Source organism: Anomaloglossus baeobatrachus, chromosome 2, assembly GCF_048569485.1.
Source record: "Anomaloglossus baeobatrachus isolate aAnoBae1 chromosome 2, aAnoBae1.hap1, whole genome shotgun sequence".
In the NCBI taxonomy this organism is placed as follows: Eukaryota; Metazoa; Chordata; class Amphibia; order Anura; family Aromobatidae; genus Anomaloglossus; species Anomaloglossus baeobatrachus.
In genome coordinates this window covers 185,052,663-185,075,210 of record NC_134354.1, presented here as the reverse complement: position 1 = coordinate 185,075,210, position 22,548 = coordinate 185,052,663, and the positions used below count along the sequence as shown (strand labels likewise).

Genomic DNA, 22,548 nt, shown 5'->3' with positions numbered 1-22,548 from the left:
AGGGTGTTTTTTTTTTAGCCTTTTATTCCAAATAAAGTATTTTTTCGGGTGTATGTGTTATTTACTTTCACTTACAGGTTAATCATGGGGGGGTGTCTCATAGACGCCTGCCATGATTAACCTAGGACTTAGGGGCAGATATGGGCTGCCATTAACTCCTTATTACCCAGACTTCCACTGCACCAGGGCAATTCGGGATGAGCCGGGTAGAGTCCCAGGACTGTCGCATCTAATGGACGCGGCAATTACGAGCAGCTGCTGGATGATTTTTTAATGCTGGGGGGCTCCCCATAATGTGGGGCTCCCCATTCTGAGAATACCAGCCTTCAGCTGTGTGGCTTTACCTTGGCTGGTATCAAAATTGGGGGGGGACCGCACGCCATTTTTTTTTAATTATTTATTTATTTTACTGCACTATATAGACCCGCCCTCTGGCGGCTGTGATTGGTTGCAGTGAGACAGCTGTCACTCAGTGTGAGAGCTCGTCTGAATGCAACCAATCATAAGTGCCGGTGGACAGAGGAAGCAGTGAATACGAGATGGAATAATGAGCAGCCGGCATTTTCAAAAGCAGGAAAAGCCTCCGGAGCTTTGTGAAAGTCGTGCAGCGCAGCGCCGGTGATTGGTCAGTCATCTGTGAGTATGAGACAGCGGGAAAGAGGGAGAGACCGACAGACAGAGAAACAGACCAACATGGACAGAGAGAGAGAGACTGACACAGTCAGAGTCAGAGACTGCCCTTCCCGTGGTTGTTCCTTCCCAGTGAAAGATCTGGCTAGTTTCCTGCTAGCATTGAGGAACATGTGATGGTGTCTCTGCGGCATTCTTGTTTTGCATATTTTCCCAAGGGGCCTTGTTCTAGTGTCACTGCATTGAGAAACACGTGATGGTGTCTTCGCGGTGTTGGATGTTGATCACCCTGAGGTCAACCATCCTTACCTATGTAGTCTTCTACTAGGCATTGCTCCCACTAGCCAGTTTCCTACTCCACACTGATGAGGGGCAAATACCCCGAAACAGCTGTCTGTGGATGAATACCATGTTTTGGTATAGGCGGTTTCCTTGACTGGAGACTGCCCTTCCCGTGGTTGTTCCTTCCCGATGAAAGACCTGGCTAGTTTCCTGCTAGCGTTGAGAAACATGTGATGGTGTCTCCGCGGCATTCTTGTTTTGCATATTTTCCCAGGGGGCCTTGTTCTAGTGTCACTGCGTTGAGAAACACGTGATGGTGTCTTCGCGGTGTTGGATGTTGATCTCCCTGAGGTCAACCATCCTTACTTATACAGTCAGAGAGTGATACCGAAAGACCTGCATTCTGTTTGTTAAAAAAAAGCATGCAGAACACAACAAAAATGCATTGCAAGTGCATTTTGGTTGCGTTTTGACACACTTCATTGATTTCAATGGGTGGAAAATGCAGCCAAAACGCACAAAAGAAGTGACATGCTGCTTTTTTAAACACAATAATTTTGTCAAATATTTGGCATCCAAAAAGCGTTTAAAAAAGCAACGTCAGCATGGAATTTGCCGACTTCTCACAGACTTTGCTGGGAAAGTAGAATGCATGCATTTACGCAGCTGTTTTAAACGCTGCGTAAACGAGGAAAAATACGCAACGTGTGCACGTAGCCTAATACAAATCTACAATGCTACTTATTGCCAAAGCTTATCTTACCTTTGAGTGCTGAAGGAGATGACCATTTAAGTATACTTTATAAGTCTCCACACCGAGTTCTTTGGCCATCCTTAATAACCGATTTTGTGTCGGTCCCACATAAGCACCTCCAACGTCCACATATTTAACTTCTTTGTTCTTTTAAAAGAGATGATGGAAGAGTAAAGATTAGTCTAGCAAGCAATAGTATATAAACAAAGGTATATTCATAGGCTTTGGTTCCACAAAATCGGCAATATTTTCACCGGTCTTGATGAGGGGGCCTTATGGAATAAGATGCTCCTTATTCACGAAGTTGTGCATGCCTAGACACACATTGGGTAGACGCTTTCAAAAAATCACATCCACTTTGCTTGACAGGTAAACACCACAGAATTTCTGTACAAAAAAAGGAGAATAAAAACCATAATATTTTTCTACATGTGAACAAAGCCTAAATTTCCAAGCAAAGTGGATGTGATTTTTTTTGAAAACTCATGACTACGACACTGCTGAACTGTGCAGTTTCAGTGATTTTTTTTTCTTTACAAGCTTCTACGCGGAGCCTTAAAAAATGCATGTAGAATGTAGAATGAAAGCTTTTCCGTACTATTAAAAAAGCATTAAAAATTCTGCTTGCTATCTTCATGAAAAACGTGTCAAATAAACGCTGCAAATACGCACTAATCAGAGAAGATTCTTATTGCGTTGTGTGATGCGGACACCAGCAGAAAATGTGTAGAAAAAAGTAGAAGAAAAAAAATGCCACAATTACACTACGTGTAAAAATGGCATCAGCATTACATTTTTATTATATTTTCAATGGTTGTAATGGAGAGAAAAATTAATCACACTATTTTTTTATAACATTCATCAATCAGCATTAATACTCTGATCACTGTGTTCACAGGTTGTTAAGATTAGAGTTGAGCGCGGTTCAAGGTTCTCCAGTTCGCGGCTCGAGTGATTTTGGGGGCTGTTCTAGATCGAACTAGAACTCGTGCTTTTTGCTAAAGCTCGATAGTTCTAGATACGTTCGAGAACGGTTCTAGCAGCAAAAAGACAAGCTAATTACTAGCTGGTTTTCCGCTGTAATAGTGTAAGTCACTTTGTGACTCACACTATTATGAAATTTCAGTGTATAGTGTGCGGGAACAGCGCATTCAGATCACTGCTGTATGTATAATGGCGATCGCCATTTTTTATTTTTTTTTTCCTTGTCTTCCTTCCCTAAGCGTGCGCGTGTAGTGGGGTGGATCAGCATGTCAGCCAATCCCAGACACAGACACAGCTAAGTGGACTTTTAGCCAGAGAAGCAATGGCATGTGTGATAGGATTTCCATGTCACATGTCCATGCATTATAAAAACGGACATTTTCCTCCAGCACACCATTATCTGCCTTCTGCGTCTTGGTGTCAGTCACCGCTGGCGTAGCTCCTGTCTCCGATACTGCTGTGAACGCTCTATACACAGCGCTATACAGAATAGGGATAGAAGTTTCTATAAGTCCTTGTAAGGGGTAATACCGGCACGGTCAGAGCCATAGGTGACAGTCAGGTCCGTGAAAACAGATTTTAACAGCTACACAAGATGATAGCGTCTGTGTAGCTAAGGTCAGGGATTTCCTCGCTGCATTTCCCCATTAGGAGGGATAGAAAGAGAGGCTTCCTTTCCTCTACCCAGACCCACAATCCTGCCACTGTACCCTCCTGCCCTTTGCACACTCAAACTCATTGTTACTAAGCCATTATACTAGCAAACACTGAGTAAACTTAGTGGCATCCTAAAAGTGGCTGTTGGACTTCCATTAGTGTCCCACTGGTGCAAAGCTATTTGCAGCACCACTGAATTGCACACTCAAACTCATTGTTACTAAGCCATTATACTAGCAAACACTGAGTAAACTTAGTGGCATCCTAAAAGTGGCTGTTGGACTTCCATTAGTGTCCCACTGGTGCAAACCTATGTGCAGAACCTCTGCATTGCACACTCAAACTCATTGTTACTAAGCCATTATACTAGCAAACTATGCTGCCAGTTTAAGGGCCGTAGTTGCATTGTCAGGGATAGTTATTGTTGTTTATTCTGCTGTTAATAAAGATAGACCACCGCTGCAATCTACACCACCTCTCAATTTTTACTACCACATTTTAAGTGCACAATCTTGTCGCAATCAAAATGAGTGGCAAAATGACAAATGCTGGTGGAAAGGGGAAGAGGCGTGTTGGAAAAGGAAAAAAAGGGTTTGTCCGTGGGGAAGGTGGCAAAGCTCCATTAACATCTGCTGAAGATAGACCATCTTCCAGCAAAAGTAAGATGTCTACTACTTACCGTGGACAATCCGATGTGCTCCCTTTTTTACGGACACGAACAACTGGAACACAGGTAGATGATGGCAAAAAAAAAGAAAATGCTTGAATGGATCTCAAGTAGTCCAACAAGTGCCCTCTCCTCCACCTCAACTACTGCATCCAAAAAACCCCAGTCCTCTGAGTTGTCATCCCAATCACACTTGCTTTCTCCCAGTTCTGAAGTCTCCATCCGCCCTGAACAGTATGGTGGAACTGAGATGGCTGAGTCTGCAGAGCTGTTCAGTCACACTATAGCCTGGGAATCAGAGGTCTGCTCCCAAGCTACAGTGAGTACAGACTAGGAAATGGTCTGCAGTGATGCCCAGAACCTTTGTGACTCTGATTCAGGCCGTGATGACCAAGTTTCTGAGCTTAATGTTGACCCTTATTCACAAACTGAAACACCTGTTGTAATAGACAATGAGGAACATACTGATGACGATGAGACGCAGATACCAGATTGGGATGACAACTTAAATATTCGGTCAGGGCAAGAAGAGGCTCGGTCTGAGGGTAAGGGGAGTGCAAACACAACAATTGATGAGGAAGTTCTAGATCCCACCTACTGTCAACCCACAGTCAGGCCCTCAAGGAGGTCAACAGAGATGGTGGAGGAGGATGCAACTGACGACGAAGTTACCTTGCGCCTTCCTGGACAGAGTCGGAGTACTGGTAGCACGTCTACAACTGCATCCTCAGCCACCACTCTGCCTCTGAGCACTAGTCGGGGTGGATCAGCAGGTCGCATGCCCTCTAAGCCCTGCCTAGCCTGGTCCTTTTTTGACATAGCAAAAGATCGCCCAAATTATGTGATCTGTAAAATTTGTCGTGATTCTGTTAGTAGAGGGCAAAACCTCAGCAGTTTGACAACTTCTTCCATGAATCGTCACATGAATAAATATCATATGTCCCAGTGGGAAGCTCACCGTGCTGCAATGCGGCCTAGCGGAGCGAACCATCCACCGCCTGCCCCTTCCAGTGCATCCGCGCGCTCTTCATCTTCTAGGACTGTGGGGACAGCTGTCACACCTGGTTTTACACGCACAACTTCCACCACTGTAACCGCAACAGGCAGTTTGCTTGGTAGGTCGTCAGTTGGTTTGGAAGGGGAAACAAGTGCGTGTGTACAGCTCTCTCAGACATCGATAGCACCAACGTTGGATGAAGGCAACATCAGGTCTACGCCTGCACTTTCCTCACAAACCTGCATTTTTCCAGGGACACCCTACTCAACACCGTCTATACACAGCAGCCAGATCTCTGTCCCTCAGATGTGGACAAATAAAAGGCCATTTCCTGCGACCCATGACAAAGCTAAGAGGTTGACTTTATCCCTCTGTAAGCTCTTGGCTACCGAAATGCTGCCTTTCCGCCTGGTGGACACACAGGATTTTAGAGACCTTATGTCTGTCGCTGTGCCCCAGTACCAGATGCCCAGTCGCCACTACTTGTCTAAGAAAGGTGTGCCCGCGCTACACCAGCATGTCGTACACAACATCACCGCTTCCTTGAGAAACTCTGTGTGTCAACGGGTGCATTTCACCACCGATACTTGGACCAGTAAGCATGGACAGGGACGTTACATGTCACTGACTGGGCACTGGGTAACTATGTTGATAGATGGTGAAGGGTCTGCTGCACAAGTCTTGCCGTCCCCACGACTTGTGTGTCAATCCTCTGTCTGTCCAAGTTCCGCCACTGCTTCTGCCTCCTCCACCTCATCTGGGTCCTCCACCTCCGCCCCAAGCCTGCCTGGTCAGGCCATGAGCGTTCTCACTGCGCAGAAGGAATCACGCACCCCTCATTACTATGCTGGCAGCAGAGCGCAACAGCATCAGGCAGTCTTTAGCTTGACATGTCTTGGAAATAGGAGTCATACAGCGGCTGACTTGTGGGCAGCTCTGGAGACTGAGTTTAATAAGTGGTTGTCTCCACTCAACCTGCAGCCTGGTAAGGCCGTGTGCGACAATGCTGCAAACCTGGGTGCGGCCCTTCGCCTGGGCAAGGTGACACACGTGCCTTGTATGGCTCACGTGTTGAACCTTGTTGTCCAGCAATTTTTAACACACTATCCTTGCCTAGATGGCCTTCTGAACAGGGCATGAAAACTGTCTGCTCACTTCCGCTGTTCAACCACCGCTGCTGAGCGACTTGCATCGCTCCAGACGTCTTTCGGCCTGCCAGTTCATCGCCTGAAATGCGATGTGGCGAAACGCTGGAATTCGACTCTCCACATGTTACAGCGATTGTGGCAGCACCGCCGAGCCCTGGTGCAATACGTCATGACGTATAGCCAGGGCCAACGAGATGCAGAGGTGGGGCAGATCACCCTGATGGAATGGTCTCAGATCAAGGACCTATGCACCCTTCTGCACAGTTTCGACATGGCGACGAATATGTTTAGCGCTGACAATGCCATTATCAGCATGACAATTCCAGTCATTTACATGCTGGAGCACACGCTAGACACTATTCGGAGTCAGGGGGTGGGACAACAGGAAGGGGAGGAACTACAGGAGGATTCATATGCACAAGACACAATAACATCACCAAGGTCCAGACGTTCATCATCACCAACGCGGCAGGCATGGGACCATGGGGGACAGGGATCAACAAGGGCGCATGGTAGCAGGCGAAATGTTGAGGATGGTGCAGGAGAACATGAAGAAATGGAGGACGAACTGTGCATGGACATGGAAGACTCAGCGGATGAGGGAGACCTTGGTCAAATTTCAGTTGAAAGAGGTTGGGGGGAGATGTCAGAGGAAGAAAGAACGGTTAGCACCTCTATGCCACAAACACAGCGTGGACTTGGTCCGCATGGCTGCGCAAGACACATGAGTGCCTTCTTGCTGCACTACCTCCAACATGACCCTCGTATTGTCAAAATTAGAAGTGATGATGACTACTGGCTTGCCATACTATTAGATCCCCGGTACAAGTCCAAATTTTGTGACATAATTCCAGCCATAGAAAGGGACGCACGTATGCAGGAGTATCAGCAAAAGCTGTTACTCGATCTTAGCTCGGCTTTTCCACCAAACAACCGTGCAGGTGCAGGGAGTGAATCTCCCAGTTGTAACTTGACAAACATGGGACGGTCTCGTCATCTTCAACAGTCTACCCATGCCAGTAGCACCGTATCTGGTGCTGGTAACAGCAATTTTATTGAATCTTTTCATAATTTTTTTAGACCCTCCTTTGCAAGGCCACCAGAGACAACAAGTCTGACACATAGTCAATGGCTGGAGAGGATGATACAGGAGTATCTCCAAATGAACATCGATGCCATTACTTTGCAAATGGAGCCTTGCTCATTTTGGGCTTCAAATCTTGAAAAATGGCCAGAGCTCTCCACTTACGCCTTGGAGATTTTGTCGTGTCCAGCTGCCAGCGTTGTCTCTGAACGTGTCTTCAGTGCTGCTGGGTGTGTGCTGACAGATAAGCGCACGTGTCTGTCCAGTGACAATGTGGACAGACTAACGTTCAGCAAAATGAACAAGTCATGGATCCACAAGGAATTTACTACCTCTGTGTCATCCTGGGGAGAGTAAATGCTTGTGTATTTTGAATGTGCTTGATGCAAATCTAGCTGTGAAGTGTACAACTAGGGCACAAGTGCTGCCACTGAAGGGGTGGGTGTGTGTGTGGCCCAATTTTTTGGAAAAAAGGGAGACTCCGCTTGGAGTAACCCTTGCTTACATTGTTTTTAAAAATGATCCAAGATGCACAGAGCTGGGATCAGGAAAGACTTTGCTACCTACTCCGTTGTCATCCTGGGGACGGTTAAGTATGGCGTATTTTTGAATGTGCTTGATGCAAATCTAGCTGTGAAGTGTACAACTGGGGCACAAGTGCTGCCACTGAAGGGGTGGGTGTGTGTGGGGCCAAATTTTCGGAAAAAAGGGAGACTCCGCTTGGAGTCACCTTTCGGTGTTTTACATGATTTTAGAAGGGCGTGCCATGCCTATATCTGTGTCTCCTTCTCTTTTTCCTTGTCCTGCTCTTTTGTTTTCGCATGAGTATATGTCCTTGTCACTTTCCCATGTGTTTGTGTTGTGTTGTGAGTTGTTTGTCACCTTTTGGACACCTTTGAGGGTGTTTTCTAGGTGTTTTTATGTGTTTGTGATTGCCTGCCATTGTTTCCTATGCGGTTCGAGTGGTTCGTCGAACGTTCGCCGAACTGAACTCGAACGAGACCTCCGTTCGGCGAACCGAACTCGAGGCGAACCGCAACCGGTTATATATATATATGTGTGTGTGTGTGTGACGCCCTGGCCTATCAGGTCGTCACAAGCGTGCCTTGCAATCTGCCCTTCTGCATCGTACCTGCTCCTACTTGGTTACGGGTCCTGTCAATTTGGTGTTGCTACCAACAGGTGTACCAAAATTCTGAGGAACACTCTGTAACACACCCACCAACCACCCATTGGGCAACCTGAGGGGAATAGGGCCACCCAGATGGAGGGATGGATGAGGGAGGGCAGAGATGTCAGCTATAGAGTAGAAGTTGAGCAGTGAGTAGCGGTGACAGGACAGGTCACGCTGTGGAGCTGGGCTCCTGTTCCCGTCTCAGGTGCCAGACCAACGTCACCTTGGTCTGGCCAGAAGGAGCTGGAACCCCGGTCGCAGGGGGTAGTGACAGGAGGCACGGTGCTGCTACAGAGAGCAGGCTGGCTGCCTTGTGCTACAACCGGGCAGGGACCAGGGCATGATGGGGTATGCGGACCCTAGGCTGGGAAGAAGCTTCTCGCAGCCCAGTAATTTACCCGACGGGAACGGAATCTTCAGGAACCGTTACCCACCCGCTCCAGAATCAGGGTACTAGCGCAAAAAGGGAGATAGGTATTCCCACAACCATGCAGAAAATCCCAAGCATGAACCCTCAGAGCAAGCTCACCCTGCTAGCCATGCAGGTGAGCGAGACCCAAATCGCTTCATGTGAGAGGGATCCACACGTAGGACACACAGTGCCAGGGGCCAAGGCTTCAGACCAACCTGCAACACCAAAGAGGCACGGACCCAGCATACTCACCTAAAGAGAGCAGGATACTCAAGAGTTTGGTTTACCTGGTGTCAGCGTCAGTGACTTTGGACTGTGTGAGTACCCGATGTCCCTTTTCACCCGATAGGTTCCCCACTCCATCCATCACCGGATCCCGGAACATCACCCCCCCTGCCCACGGAGGGGTTAACATCTCGAGCTTCCACACACCATCGTCCCCGGGCTTCCATCCCAAATGGCAGCGGTGGTCCTTAATGTTACCACACACCGTGGGTGGCATCACGAACATTATCCCATTCACCACCAAAACAATTCCCCCCTTTTACCGTATTTCCGTGGTAGCCGCACGACCCTGCCTCGGATCCGGAGACCCCTCAAGCCACTGTGGATCCGAGTCCGAGCGGCCCGTCGGCTGTCGCGGGGGCGGCACATTAATATATATATATATATATATATATATATACACATACTTTATATATTTCTTTAAAAAAACAAATCACAAAAAGCTGCTGTAAAAATACTATTGTACTTGTTTTTCATTTTTTTTGTAACTTTAAAGGAAGAAAAAATCTGACAGTTATTCTTCCTCTGGAATACAAGTACATAGAAACATGCTGCTATATACAATGTATATCTATTTATCAGAGTCATCTGACTGTTATTTTGTTATTTCACAGCCAGCTAAGCAGCATCATGCATAGAAAAATCTCTGCAATCTGTAATTGTGTCCTGTGGTGCAGAGCTTTAGCAACTATTTCTAATCCTACCGGGTGTGGGATCAATACCCTGAAGATCCAATCATGGCTGTTATTTTCTGATTTGGGATTATTTTTTTAAAGTGCATCAAAAAAATCATTACTGTAATTGTTTTTTATTAATTCTTACTAAATGTATAAAAAGAATAAAATCTGACTTTTATTTTTCTTCTAGAATACAGGTACATAGAAATACACTGTATACACATAAATAACTATGTACCAGTATATTCTGCCCAAGGGTTTAAAGCCTGCAGTTCAGCTTTTGGTGATGAAAATGTTCCCATACTTGTCAGTGCAGGCTGACAGCTTTAGCTGCTGCTTCATATAATACAGATTGTAAATTTGATTCCTGGTGAGACCAAATTACAAAAAAAGAGAAGAACTGATACTTGTTTATATAGATTGAATGTAAGTGTGAGCAGAGATTCCGGCCATGTCCCCAGAAGAGGCGTTACCAAGCATTGAAGACGCTGAGACAAGACATCGCAAAATCAGCTCTAATTGTTTACATGTATATTCACATGGAGGTTTTTGACATGGATTTTTCTGGCTGAAAAATCTACCTTAAGCGGGCTTTACACACTGCGATATCGGTCCCGATATCGCTAGTGTGGGTACCCGCCCCCATCTGTTGTGCGACACGGGCAAATCGCTGCCCATGCCGCACAACATCGCCCAGACCCGTCACACATACTTACCTGCCCAGTGACGTCGCTGTGACCGGCGAATCGCCTCCTTTCTAAGGGGGCGGTCCGTGCGGCGTCACAGCGACGTCACTGAGCGGCCGCCCAATAGCAGCGGAGGGGCGGAGCTGAGCAGGACGTAACATCCCGCCCACCTCCTTCCTTCCGCATAGCGGGCGGGAGGCAGGTAAGGAGAGCTTCCTCATTTCTGCGGCGTCACACGGAGCGATGTGTGCTGTCACAGGAACGAGGAACAACCTCGCTACTGCTGCAGTAGTGATTTTTGAGAATGGACCCCCATGTCACCGATGAGTGATTTTGCACGTTTTTCAACGATGCGAAATCGCTCATCGGTGTCACACGCAACGGCATCGCTAATGCGGCCGGATGTGCGTCACCAATTCTGTGACCCCAACGAGTTCGCATTAGCGATGTCGTAGCGTGTAAAGCCCCCTTAAGGCCCGTTTCACACATCAGTGAAAAACACAGACGTTCTTCACTGACGAGTAAAACACGCACATGTCCCTCCGTGTGCCGTGATTCACGGCACACGTGGGTTGTCTAAGTGCAATCCGGGCTCCGTTCTCCGTGGTCCGAGATTGCACATAGAGATTAACTCACCTGTGCTCGCTCCCGCTCTCCATGGTGCTGAACGCTCCCGCGGTGCAGCATCCAGCCGGCGCTGACCCCCGCAGCAGCTGCTTCCGGGTCGGCTGTGTCGTGCATCATGAATATGCATGACAGTAATGAGCCGGCTCAGAAGCAGCAGGCAGAACAGGCTGCACAGAGCGCCGCTGGAGCCGGGTGAGTAAAAATGATTTTTATTTTATATGCATGTTTTTTTCTGGCACGTGTTTCACGGATCACACCACTGCGTGGTCCGTGGGACATCAGTGATGCCAGAAAAAAATGGACATGTCTCCGTGCGGCAATCACGGACACGTGGGTACGCCGCACGGAGACACGTTCAGTGAAAAATCACTGATGTATGCGCAGACCCATTGATTATAATGGGTCTGCGTATGTCAGTGATTCTGGTACGTAGAAAAAAAAGCACAAACGTACCAGAATCACGGACGTGTGAAACAGGCCTTAAAAAAACCATTTCAAAACCCATTTTTTGGTGGGGGACATTCCAATGTATTTATTTATTTTTTATTTGTTGCTTAAATACATTCAGTAGTCAATGTTTAATTGATTTTTTTAAGCAGAATTGTTTCAAGAATTTACATGTTGCTTTTTTTGCACGTGAAATAATCGTGCCATGTGCAATATGAGCATATTTTTTTATTAAAAAGAATTGTATGCTTATTGTGAGAGAATTTGAAAAGGCTTTTAATGTGGATTTTGGAGCAGAATCTGTTCCCAAACCCATGTCAACAAACATTGTGTGAATATACCCTAAAGATTATAATATAAACTGGCATTGTACAGAAAAAAACTATAAAAAACATACTTTCTGAAAATACACGTGTTTGATGTTGTTAGTTATTATTAAACATTATTAGTTTTTACAGGGGGAACAAATTGGATTTTTGTGACACATTCACTTGTGACGCCCCTGGACTATTCAGGTCGTCACAGGGTACTGCACAAACTATTCTCCCATGTAGTTTTCAACCCTCCAGGGTTCCGAGTCTCTATCCTGCAGTGTTGCCTCCATCAGCATTCACAAATCCTAGATACACTTTGCACCAAACCTGTCAGGCACACCAGTGGGCTGCCTAAGCAGGAATAGGGCCACCCACCTAGCGGTCAGACAGGGAGGTGGGAGGTGTCAAGGTCAAGTCAGTGAGAGAGAACAGAAGTAGCTCCCGGTGAGAGAGGAGCTGCGTGTTGGAGCTCCCTGAGAAAAGGAAAACGAGGTCACAGACAGTGGTCTGGACCTAGAGGAGTCGGACCCCCGGTCACAGGGGATTGAGGCTAGGTGCCTGGGACTTGTCAAGAAGGATGGTCAGCAGCCTGGTCCTATCATGGGTCTGCGACCGAAGGCACGACGGGGTACACGGACCCTAGGTCGGGGAGACGCTTTAGGCAACCCGGCAATTAACCTGAGGAGAATGGAGCCTTTATAGACTGTTCTCACCAGCTCCTGAATAGGGGCACTAGCGCAACGAGGGGGATAGGGCTTTCCAGAGAAGTAGCCCACTGAAATCCCAAGCGTGAGCCCTGAGAGCAGGCTCCTCCACTTAGCCATAGTGAGGAGTGGGGCCCGGATAGCGCCAAGCTACCGGACCACAACGGACACTCTAAAATCTAGTGCCAGGAGGCAGGTTATGGACCAGCAGCAGCACTGAAGGGGACAGGACCCGGTCGAGCTCCCCTTGAGAGGCAGCGGCATTCAGAGACTTGGTTTACCTTGTTGTCAGTGTCTGCTTCATTGCTGAGTGAGTACCCGACTGACCCCCTGCACTGTGTCCCTGCACCACCATCCAGAGTCCCGGGGCCTACCCCTACCCGTGGAGGGTAACGTCACCTAGCTGCCCCACTCCATCACCCCGGGTCCTCCCAACGGCAGCAGTGGTACTCCCAATTACCGCACACCACGGGTGGCGTCACAAACTATATAAATTCCCCTGTAAATACCCCCTTTTCACTTGAATGTGGCCCCTAGGCCCCCGAGTCCAGAGACCCTTGAGCCACGAGCAATCATTAGCCCCGGATCCGAGTGCAGCGGGGCAGCACACACTTGTTAAAAAAATGAAAGTACATTTTTTAACTGAGTTGTTAAATTAAATAAGAATGAAGTGCTTTTAAACTAATAAGAACTCACCCGTATAGTATGTGTTCTTCCACCAACTCTGTTCTGAGCCTCCAACACAATGACATTGAGTCCTGCCTCTGTTAGCAGTTTAGCAGCTGAAAGGCCTGAAAAAAAGACAAAAATAATTATAAACTTTACACATTGAGAATTAGAAAATGTGAGGCCTTTGTTTTAGTATAGTGTAACCCTCAGTATTTATTGTACAGTACCATAGATGCATATTAGACCAATTATGGGATGCTGTAATGGAAGATCCTAGGTTATTACTATCAGATATTGACCACTTTTGCCCTAAATTGTGGAGGACTTGTATAAACAGGATAAGACTTTACAGAATAACACATAGTTCAACACGTATCAAGAGGAATGAGGGTCCTGCATGCAAGTTTACAATCTATGAGGAAATAGGGCTAAAACAAAAGGTAAAAGGTAAAAATGTAGTGCTTGTGGTGTAAGGTCCAGTGTAAATAGACGCATTCCATTAACACAGCATAAACCAGTCACTAGAGAGTCTGTACAAGTTCAGGTACGGAGAGCTACAGACATGTGGAGGAAAGAGTAGGGGGATAGTTAGTTAAAAGTTAGGTATTAGGTCAATCTAAAGAAATATGTTTTTACAGCATGCTTGTACCAGTGGATACTGGGAATTAGGGTTCACTCAAATTTGTGTATAACTTGGACAAATGCTATACAATGTTTTATTGGATAGCACTCGCTCTAATAGACTATAGAGCAGTGTCATCCAGCGATTTTTTTTATTTTGGCATGAGAAAAAAGTTGTTGAATGCTGCGACTGGTAGTGTATCTTGGATGGCACACAACCGTTCATGTCAGTGGGTGTGATCAAACCATCAGACTGCAATCGGATGTCATCTGAGTGCAGTCCTATGTACACAGATTGTACACAAATTAAGTTCTCCATCTTCTTCACACTTGAGATCCGATTCTTGATTGTGCGAGAATCGGATCGCAGTAACATGGCACTTGGCTCATGCTGGCAGTAAAGTGAATGTGCAATGACAGGTATACGGCAGGAGGTTTCCGTGCCTGCATCCTGGACATGGGATTGACAAGGATGTAGCACAAGGGAAGATGCAGTTGTGTCACCCCAGACACTGATTGTGGATCCATGCGTTCCGTCAACCTAATCGGGTGCTTTGATGACATGTGCCTGAGCATGCTGGTAGTGGTCAGGTTGGTAGTGGTCAAGCCCCTACTGATCTTGGCATGGGACAGGTTGCAAATAACCATTTTTTTTATCATCTGCACTTTATTTAAAAAAGTGCCAGACTGGGGAATTCTTAACCCTTTACCTAAAAAAATGGCACATGTGTGTGCTATCGGGAACAGTATAATGCCACCTAACTATGGCTACCCAACTGCCTCTTTCTGTCTGCTGCAGTGCTTCAAATACCTCCTATTCTGCACTGCTGTTCTTGCTCTGCATGCCACCTTCAAAGGTTGGGTCAGTGACTTCATCATTGACCACCTTCTCTTCCACTTCTGCACTCTGGTCCTTCTCCTGACTTGTCGTCTTAACAACATCACATTTTGACAATTGTGTCTCATTATCATCAACCTTTTGAGACAGTAATTACAGTTCCCCACTATCTTCTTCTTCTGACTGTGACTGCTCATCTATTTGGGCATCACTGCACACGATCTCTTCATGTCACTCTTGAAACATGCAGGGCAAGAGGCCAGAATCAATACATGTAAACACAAAGAGCTGCTCGGAGTGTGTCAGTGTGGGATGACTTGTCTCTGCCATCGTGCGAGGAAGGAAGAAAAAGGTAAAAATTATGTCCAACCCACCACCTGTGCATACTGTTCTGGATTCATGCCCCCCTGCAAATTTGAACAAAAAGCTGGGTTTAGATGATGAGTTTGCTTGTTATGCTCCCACAGCAGGCACATTTTGACCTGGCCCATGGCCACGGCCTCTGCGTGCACCACCATCCATGGGACATCCACTTCCCAGTCCTTTACCTCATGCCTTGCTCACCTTAAATTAGGTATGCAGCTAAGAGCAGTATTAATATGGACTAGAATAGAATAGATGTAGGCGTGAAAAGTACTTTTGTTTTTTAGTTTCAGCAGCAAGGACTGTAAGGCAATAATCCAGGCCTTGATGCCTTTAATGCTAAACTATCCTTTCTCCAACAACTCTCCTTACACTAAATGTAGCTTAGTGGTATTATTAGAGAATAAAATAGATGTTTTATGTTGCAGCAGCAAGGACTGTAATCTGTAAGGCAATAATCCCTGCCTAAATGTCTCATACACTATTCCTTCTCAAGTAGCTCTCCCTACACTAAATGCTAAATGCAGCTAAGAGTTGTATTATTAGACAACAGAATAGATTAGACTTAGCCCTAAAAATAACTTTTGATTTTACATTTCAGCATCAAGGCCTTTAAGGCAATAATCCCTGCCTAGATGCCTCTAATACAATATCCCTTCTCCAGAATCTAGCCCTATACTAAGTGCAGCTAACAGCTGTATTATTAGAAAATAGAATATTTTTTTTACATTGAAGCAGCAAGAACTGTAAGGCAATAATCCTTGCCTAGATGCCTCTAATACACTATCCCTTCTCCAGCAGCTAACCCTGCACTAAATGTTCAGTATTATTAGAGAATAAAATAGATTAGATTTAGCCCTGAAAAGGACTTTTGGCTTTACATTGCAGCAGTGAGGACTGTAAGGCAATAATCCCTGCTTAGATGCCTCTAATACATTATACCTTCTCCAGCATCTATCGCTACATTAAATGCCGCTATAAGCAATATTATGTTAGAAAATAGAAAAGATTTTTATGCTGCAGAAAGGCAATAATCACTCTAATATAAAATCCCTTCTCCAGTCGCTCTCTATATTGCTTCCAGGGTTGATGTAATGTGGCTGGCATTACTGTGATTCACAGGCAACCCCCGTATTTTTAGTCACTGAAAAACTTCCATGAAACATACCGGGTGGTGACTGATCAGATACTCGATTGAATATCGAGGTCACAAGGTTAGGGAGGCAGTCATCAGTTTAAGATGTGGCCAAACGCATCCACTTTTATGCCTTTCTGTGACTTTTCCAGTCTATTGTATCTCTGTTACAACCTGCTGATGACACTCTAAGCTCAGTGGCCACTTCTCTCTGAGATCTTGGCCTCATGATGATGTCAAAATGTGAAAATCATGAGGAGGACTGTTTAAATACCTATTTAAATTTAACCCCATAATTTATTAGGAAATTCATGGATCAAATGCCTGTTGTGAATTTTGCCATTAAGCTCCTTGCCAGAGAACTTGTGCAAAAAGTACTAAACATTAAACAGTTGGACATGTGCATTCAAGAGTTTAGAGAAGGACACATTAAGGTCACCTAAAAAGGTTAGAGGGCATTTTAGGATCATCCTGAAATTTTACCCAAAAGACAAATATCCCTAACTTTTTGTGAGTAATATATAACTTCATCTTTTAGCGTTGTGCACAAGTCTAAAGTACAGATCAGTTCCCTAAAGTAACTAAACTTTCACTTTTTTATAATTTTGTACAGTATGGTTATGAAACTTTGAAAACCACTTTTTTAAGGGATTAGTCTTCTTTCTTTTAAGAAAAGAATGTATGTAAGTGGCTTCCTTTCCCCTTGTGTTTCCCCAGTCCATTTAGCTGCATTTATGATAACATATTACAGAATAAGGACTTCTGCACATGAGGATATGAATCGGATGAGTGCTATCTAAATTTGTTTTCTGATAGCACTTGGACTAATGTTATTCAGTGAGGAAGTGAATATAACTGTTTTTTACTGACACAATCTGTCTTTGAAAGAAAATTTAGCATGCTGCAATTTGACTTTGAAATCGGATGCGAGTCACCCATTCCATTCTATGGGTGTAAGAAAAAAATCGGATGTCAAAGTATAGAATCCGAGCTTTACAGATACATTACAATTCAGTAATATAGGAAACTGTAAATGGTACTGTAAAAGCTAAATATCTGCTACTGTAAAAAAAAAAAAAAAAAGAGTTGTCCACAGATGACAGACAGACTGCACACCGATGACAAGTGAGAAAAAGATCGTACCCCTTTTCTAAATGACAATTGGACCAACCTTTTACAATGTCATGTGTACCTATCCTATCAAATGGTCAAATGGTAATCAACACATGCCAAGAAGACTGAGGGCCCTTCTTGCAAGCTTACAATCTAGAACGAAATAGTCCTGACATGAAAAAAAAGGTAAAAATAAAGTTCTTATATAATGTCCAGCCATCAGTATAATACATAGTGGCATTCAAATAACGCTGCATGAACCATTCACCAGTAGTATCTATACAAGAACAGATGCAAAGTCCTATTCAGTGCATGTGTAGCGCCCCTGACTATATCAGGATGCTACAGGGAACTGTGTCCTGTACTCCAGAGTGCAGGGCCTACCCCCAGTGATTCCAGGTTTCCATCAACAGTGTCACTGACATCCGCACTACAAATCCCAACCACACCTCACACCACGGCTGGACAGACACACTAGTGGGTTGGTCAAGTTGGGGCACGGCCGACCACCTAAGGGTCAGGCAGTCTGGTGAGAAGGGAGACAAGGAGAGAACAGAGTTAGCCCTCAGAGAGTGAGGAGCAAGGGAGTTGGAGCTCCCAGGGAGGCGACAGGTTTGGTCGCAAACAGTGGTCCGGGACCACAGGAGTCAAGGACCGGTATTACGAACACTGGACAGGAGTGTAACAGACGCAGACTAGGAGGACTGTTGGCAACAGAAATCCCAGCCACCTTACCAGTACCGAGCATGGCGGAGTACAGGACCCTAGATCGGGGAGTAGCTTCAAGCAACCTGATAATTGACCTGTGGAGGATAGTCTCTTTACCAACTTTCCCCAAGAGCTCAGAGATTGGAGGTATCAGCACAACGCAGGGGATAGGGTTCTCCAAAAATGCACAAGCCACTGAAATCCCTATTGCCAGTGACCAAGAGCACAGCTGCCATGCACATGGGTAGCGGGGCCCTGAAAGCTTCAAGCCAAGGGGCCACAACTGTCAATCAATTTGTGCATGGAGGCAGGGCTCCGGACTTACCAAGTGACACTGGTGGGAGTGGGACCTGGATGGGCTTCCCCCGTAGAGACTGCGGTGCCTAGAGACTTTGGTTTACCATCTTTGTGAGTGTCTGCTTAATCCACCTAATCCAACACCATGACTACGGCAGTGAGTAATCTAACCCCTGCACTCTGCTTCCCAAGGCCAAGCAAGCTACATGTTCACCAAATCCCCACTATCCAGGGCCTTCCCTACCTGCGGAGGGACTGACATCTGGCTGCCCCACACAATCTGCCCTGGTACTCCCATCGGCAGCGGCGGTACTCCCCTTTACTGTAACCCACAGGTGGCATCAAAAACATTCATCCCCTGTAAATATCCCCTTACATTTGAAGTCACCACAAGCCCCTGGGTCCGAAGACCCTCGAGCCACAGTAAACCCGGATCCGAGCAGTTTGATTGCTGCTGGGGTGACTCACATGGAAGATTGAACAGGGGTTAGTTAGATTAGTGAGGTAAGGTGATAGACCAGTCTAAAGAGATGTGTTTTTAGAGCACACTTGAAACTGTGCATACTGTATCCTCACGCATCCCTTGTAGACTGTGAGCCCTCATGGGCAGGGACCTCTCTCCTCCTGTACCAGTCTGTGCCTTGCACTAATTATCATTATTGTACTTGTCCCTATTATGTATACCCCTTTCACATGTAAAGTGCCATGGAATAAATGGCACTATAAGAAATAATAATAATAATACTGGCAATTAATCATATTGACTGGGGTAGTACATTCCAGAAAACTGGTACAGCACGGAAGAAGTACTGGAGACGGGAGTGAGAGGTTCAGGTTCTAGAAGATATTAAGCTTAGGTCATTAGTGGAATAGAGAGGACAGGTAGGGTGCACGAAAAGGATGAAGAAATCCTGTACACCATTTCTCATAAAATTCTTCAAGACTATTGACACATTAAAATCCTTTTTTATAATTGTGTATTCCGGATATCCAACCCCACTTACGCTTTTCAGATATACGTCCTTACTCAGGCATATCAATTCAAAGACTGACATTTATACAAAAAGACCAGATACAAGCCCATTCAAGAAGTGTTAATTAAACAAATAGTACAAATATCTTGCAAATGAAGAACCTCCCTACCCCACTACCATAGAGTTAAAGCACATATCTTTCACTTACCTGCCACCGAGCAGGAACCTGAAGCCCTGAGTGGCCCTACAATAGTCCTGGCTAGTGAGTGGGGCAGATAAGGGATGCTAGCCCCACCGGTGCACTAAAACAACACACCAGGGAAGGAAGACAGACATAGGCAAAACACTATAATAGACTTCTGCAGTCAGAACCAAGACTGTAGCCACCAGAGCAACTTAAAGAGAGGGTTACAGCAGCTCCTTTGACCTCTTGGCGCAGCATCTAAATGGCAAAACTTAACCAGCACCCTCTGCTTGGTCGCAGGGGATATATAAAGGGACTGGGAGTGGTCCCAAACTGGAAACACCTGACCAGGATTCAGAAGCTGCTGGAAAGCAATCTGAAATTAACCCTAAGGCTGGTGGACACACGGTCTTTATTGCGAGTCAATCTCATAACACTTAGCTCCCGCTTTGCTGGAGTGTAAGCTGAATGTCGCCACAGTGATGCAATCCTGCAATCACAGCACAGCCGCGGAGGAGGGGGGTGGGCGCTGCAGAGGAGAGGGAGGGAGTAATCTCCCCATCTCCTCCATTGTCAGCTGATGTGATTCCCGCACTGCACTCGCATTACACCAGTGTAATGCGAGTGCAATGTGATGTTTCTCTTGCACCAATAGACTTATATGGGTGTAAGTGAAAATGATTCGGATTCCACCAACAGCATGCTGCGATTGTTTTCTCAGTCCGATTAGGGCTGAGAATAAAATCTCTCATGAGAGCAACGCCATAGAGTAACGTGAATGCAGGTGGAATGTGATTTTTTATTGCATTCCACTCGCTCCATTTTTCTCGCCGTGAGCGCTTACTCTATGACTGCCAAAGGAACGGAAATCCATTTAATATTGAGAGTCTAGCATGGAAACACTCATAAGACCTGAATCTGTCACTAATCTCCTTATACAGAGAGACAGGTGTGACAAAGTGTTTGTGAAGTATAAAGGAAATGATACATGGTTTTCTAAATATTGAAAAAAATATGAACCTGAAAATTGTGACATGCATTTGTATTCTGTCCCTATGTTTCAATAATTTGTAGGACCACCATTCACCGCAATTAGTGCTGCAGTTCTTTTGGGGTGTGTTTCTAGCAGCTCTTCATATATCGAGGATGACATTTTTGCCCAGTCTTCTTTGCAAAATATTGCTAGATTAGCGAGATTGGATGGAGAACATCTGTGAACAGACATTTTCCAGTTTTGCCACAGAATCTCAATGGTATTCAGGTCTGGCTTTTAAATGGGCCATTACTGTGGGGATGGTGTCTTAAGGATTATGTGCCGTGGGAGGTTTCCCTCCATGCATAGCATTTTACACTTAGCTAAAAAAATTCTACTTCTGTCTCATCTGACCAGAGCACCTTCTTCACATGCCATGCAAGTGACACAGATAGCATGTGGAAGAAGGCTTTGTATAGGAATCTGGCCGCATGTTTCAGCTATCAGGTTCACTTTAATCAAATATACCACACAAATGTCAATTTGCATAATCATATAGCAATACATTTCACACGTAGTCTTAGGCAGGCGGGCTTTGCACATTACGACATCGCATGCCGATGCTGCGATGTCGAGTGCGATAGTCCCCGCCCCCGTCGTACGTGCGATATCTTGTGATAGCTGCCGTAGTGAACATTATCGCTACGGCAGATTCACATGCACTTACCTGCCCTGCGACGTCGCTCTGGCCGGCGACCCGCCTCCTTCCTAAGGGGACGGGCCGTGCGGCATTATAGCGACGTCACATGGCAGGCGGCCAATAGCAACGGAGGGGCGGAGATGAGCAGGATGTAAACATCCCGCCCACCTCTTTCCTTCTCATTGCAGCCGGGACGCAGGTAAGGTGATGTTCCTCACTCCTGCGGCTTTACACACAGAGATGTGTGCTGCCGCAGGAACGAGGAACAACATCGTATCTGTCGCTGCACCGGCATTATGGAAATGTCGGAGACTACACCGATGATACGATAACGACGCTTTTGCGCTCGTTCATCGTATCAAAAAGGTTTTACACACTACGACATCGCAAGTGACGCCGGATGTGCGTCACTTTCGATTTGACCCCACCGACATCGCACCTGCGATGTCGTAGTGTGCAAAGCCAGCCTTAGTATTATCAATGCAGCCAAAATCTTAATCCCAAGATGTTTTAAAAATATCAAAGTACCAAAATTGAAAAGAGTGGTTTAGTGAAATATATAATGTTAAATATATTGAAAAATTAAAATAAAATAAGTAACAAAAACAAACATACAACGACTTGTAACCTTTGCAACAAATTTCAAAATTTTATCTTTTTACATACCTTATTTCATTACAATACTTCACTTGCCCTTGACTACTGGACACCATATAGATATATGAATAAGAGGTAAAAGATATTTTTATGTGTGGTTGAATTTCCTAACGATACGTTAAAATGGATATCAAACTATCCTTGGCTCCTTTCACTCAGTCCCCTGATATATTCCTCTATCTTCATTGAATATATGACACATGTTAACAACCAATATGACTTGAGTTGTGTGTTTTGTTCCTTGTTTAAATGTTCTTATTTTTTGCTGAAGCAATAAATAAAAAATATACAAAAAAAACATGGATTGCATTATGTTCTACAAACTTCAATTCCATTTACACAAAGTAGCCAATTTGAGAAGGTAAAGATGCCGAGGATGGAGAGAGCAGCAGCCTAAACCCATGGGAAACAGATATGTCGCTGATAGATGTCTATTATGTTCTGAAGAATAAAAACCACCAAGTGGCAAGTAGAAATGAATAATTTGGCAGAAAAGTATCACAATTTATTTACAGGCTTACAAATATTAAACTTATTAATTGATAGTTGGTTTAAGTTTGCTGTAACTTTTTTTATACATTTTTCACTGTTCAACTAGAACTGTATTTAAAAATCCAAATTTTGAATCCTGAGTTCTGTGCAGTATTGTACTGTAGCCCTACATTCTAGCCGAAAAAGGACAAAAAGTTCACAAAAACTTCCACCTACCATTTAGAGCATGTAAAGTCATGAAACATAAATGTTGCCAAGAACTTAGTTTATGTTTAGCTAGTAAAAGTTTGTTGCA

General features: G+C 45.2%; 1 protein-coding gene across 1 annotated transcript in view; it reads right to left on the bottom strand.

Annotated features, from left to right (window-relative positions):
* Positions 1 to 22,548, bottom strand: part of LOC142291191 (amine oxidase [flavin-containing] B-like) — a 102,343-nt gene that overhangs the window by 71,937 nt on the left and 7,858 nt on the right. The window contains exons 2-3 of the mRNA XM_075335538.1: positions 13,226 to 13,320; positions 1,676 to 1,813 (exon numbers count right to left, since the gene is read on the bottom strand). Coding sequence (XP_075191653.1) covers positions 1,676 to 1,813; positions 13,226 to 13,320 — 233 coding nt within the window. The remainder of the gene's footprint in view (positions 1 to 1,675; positions 1,814 to 13,225; positions 13,321 to 22,548) is intronic.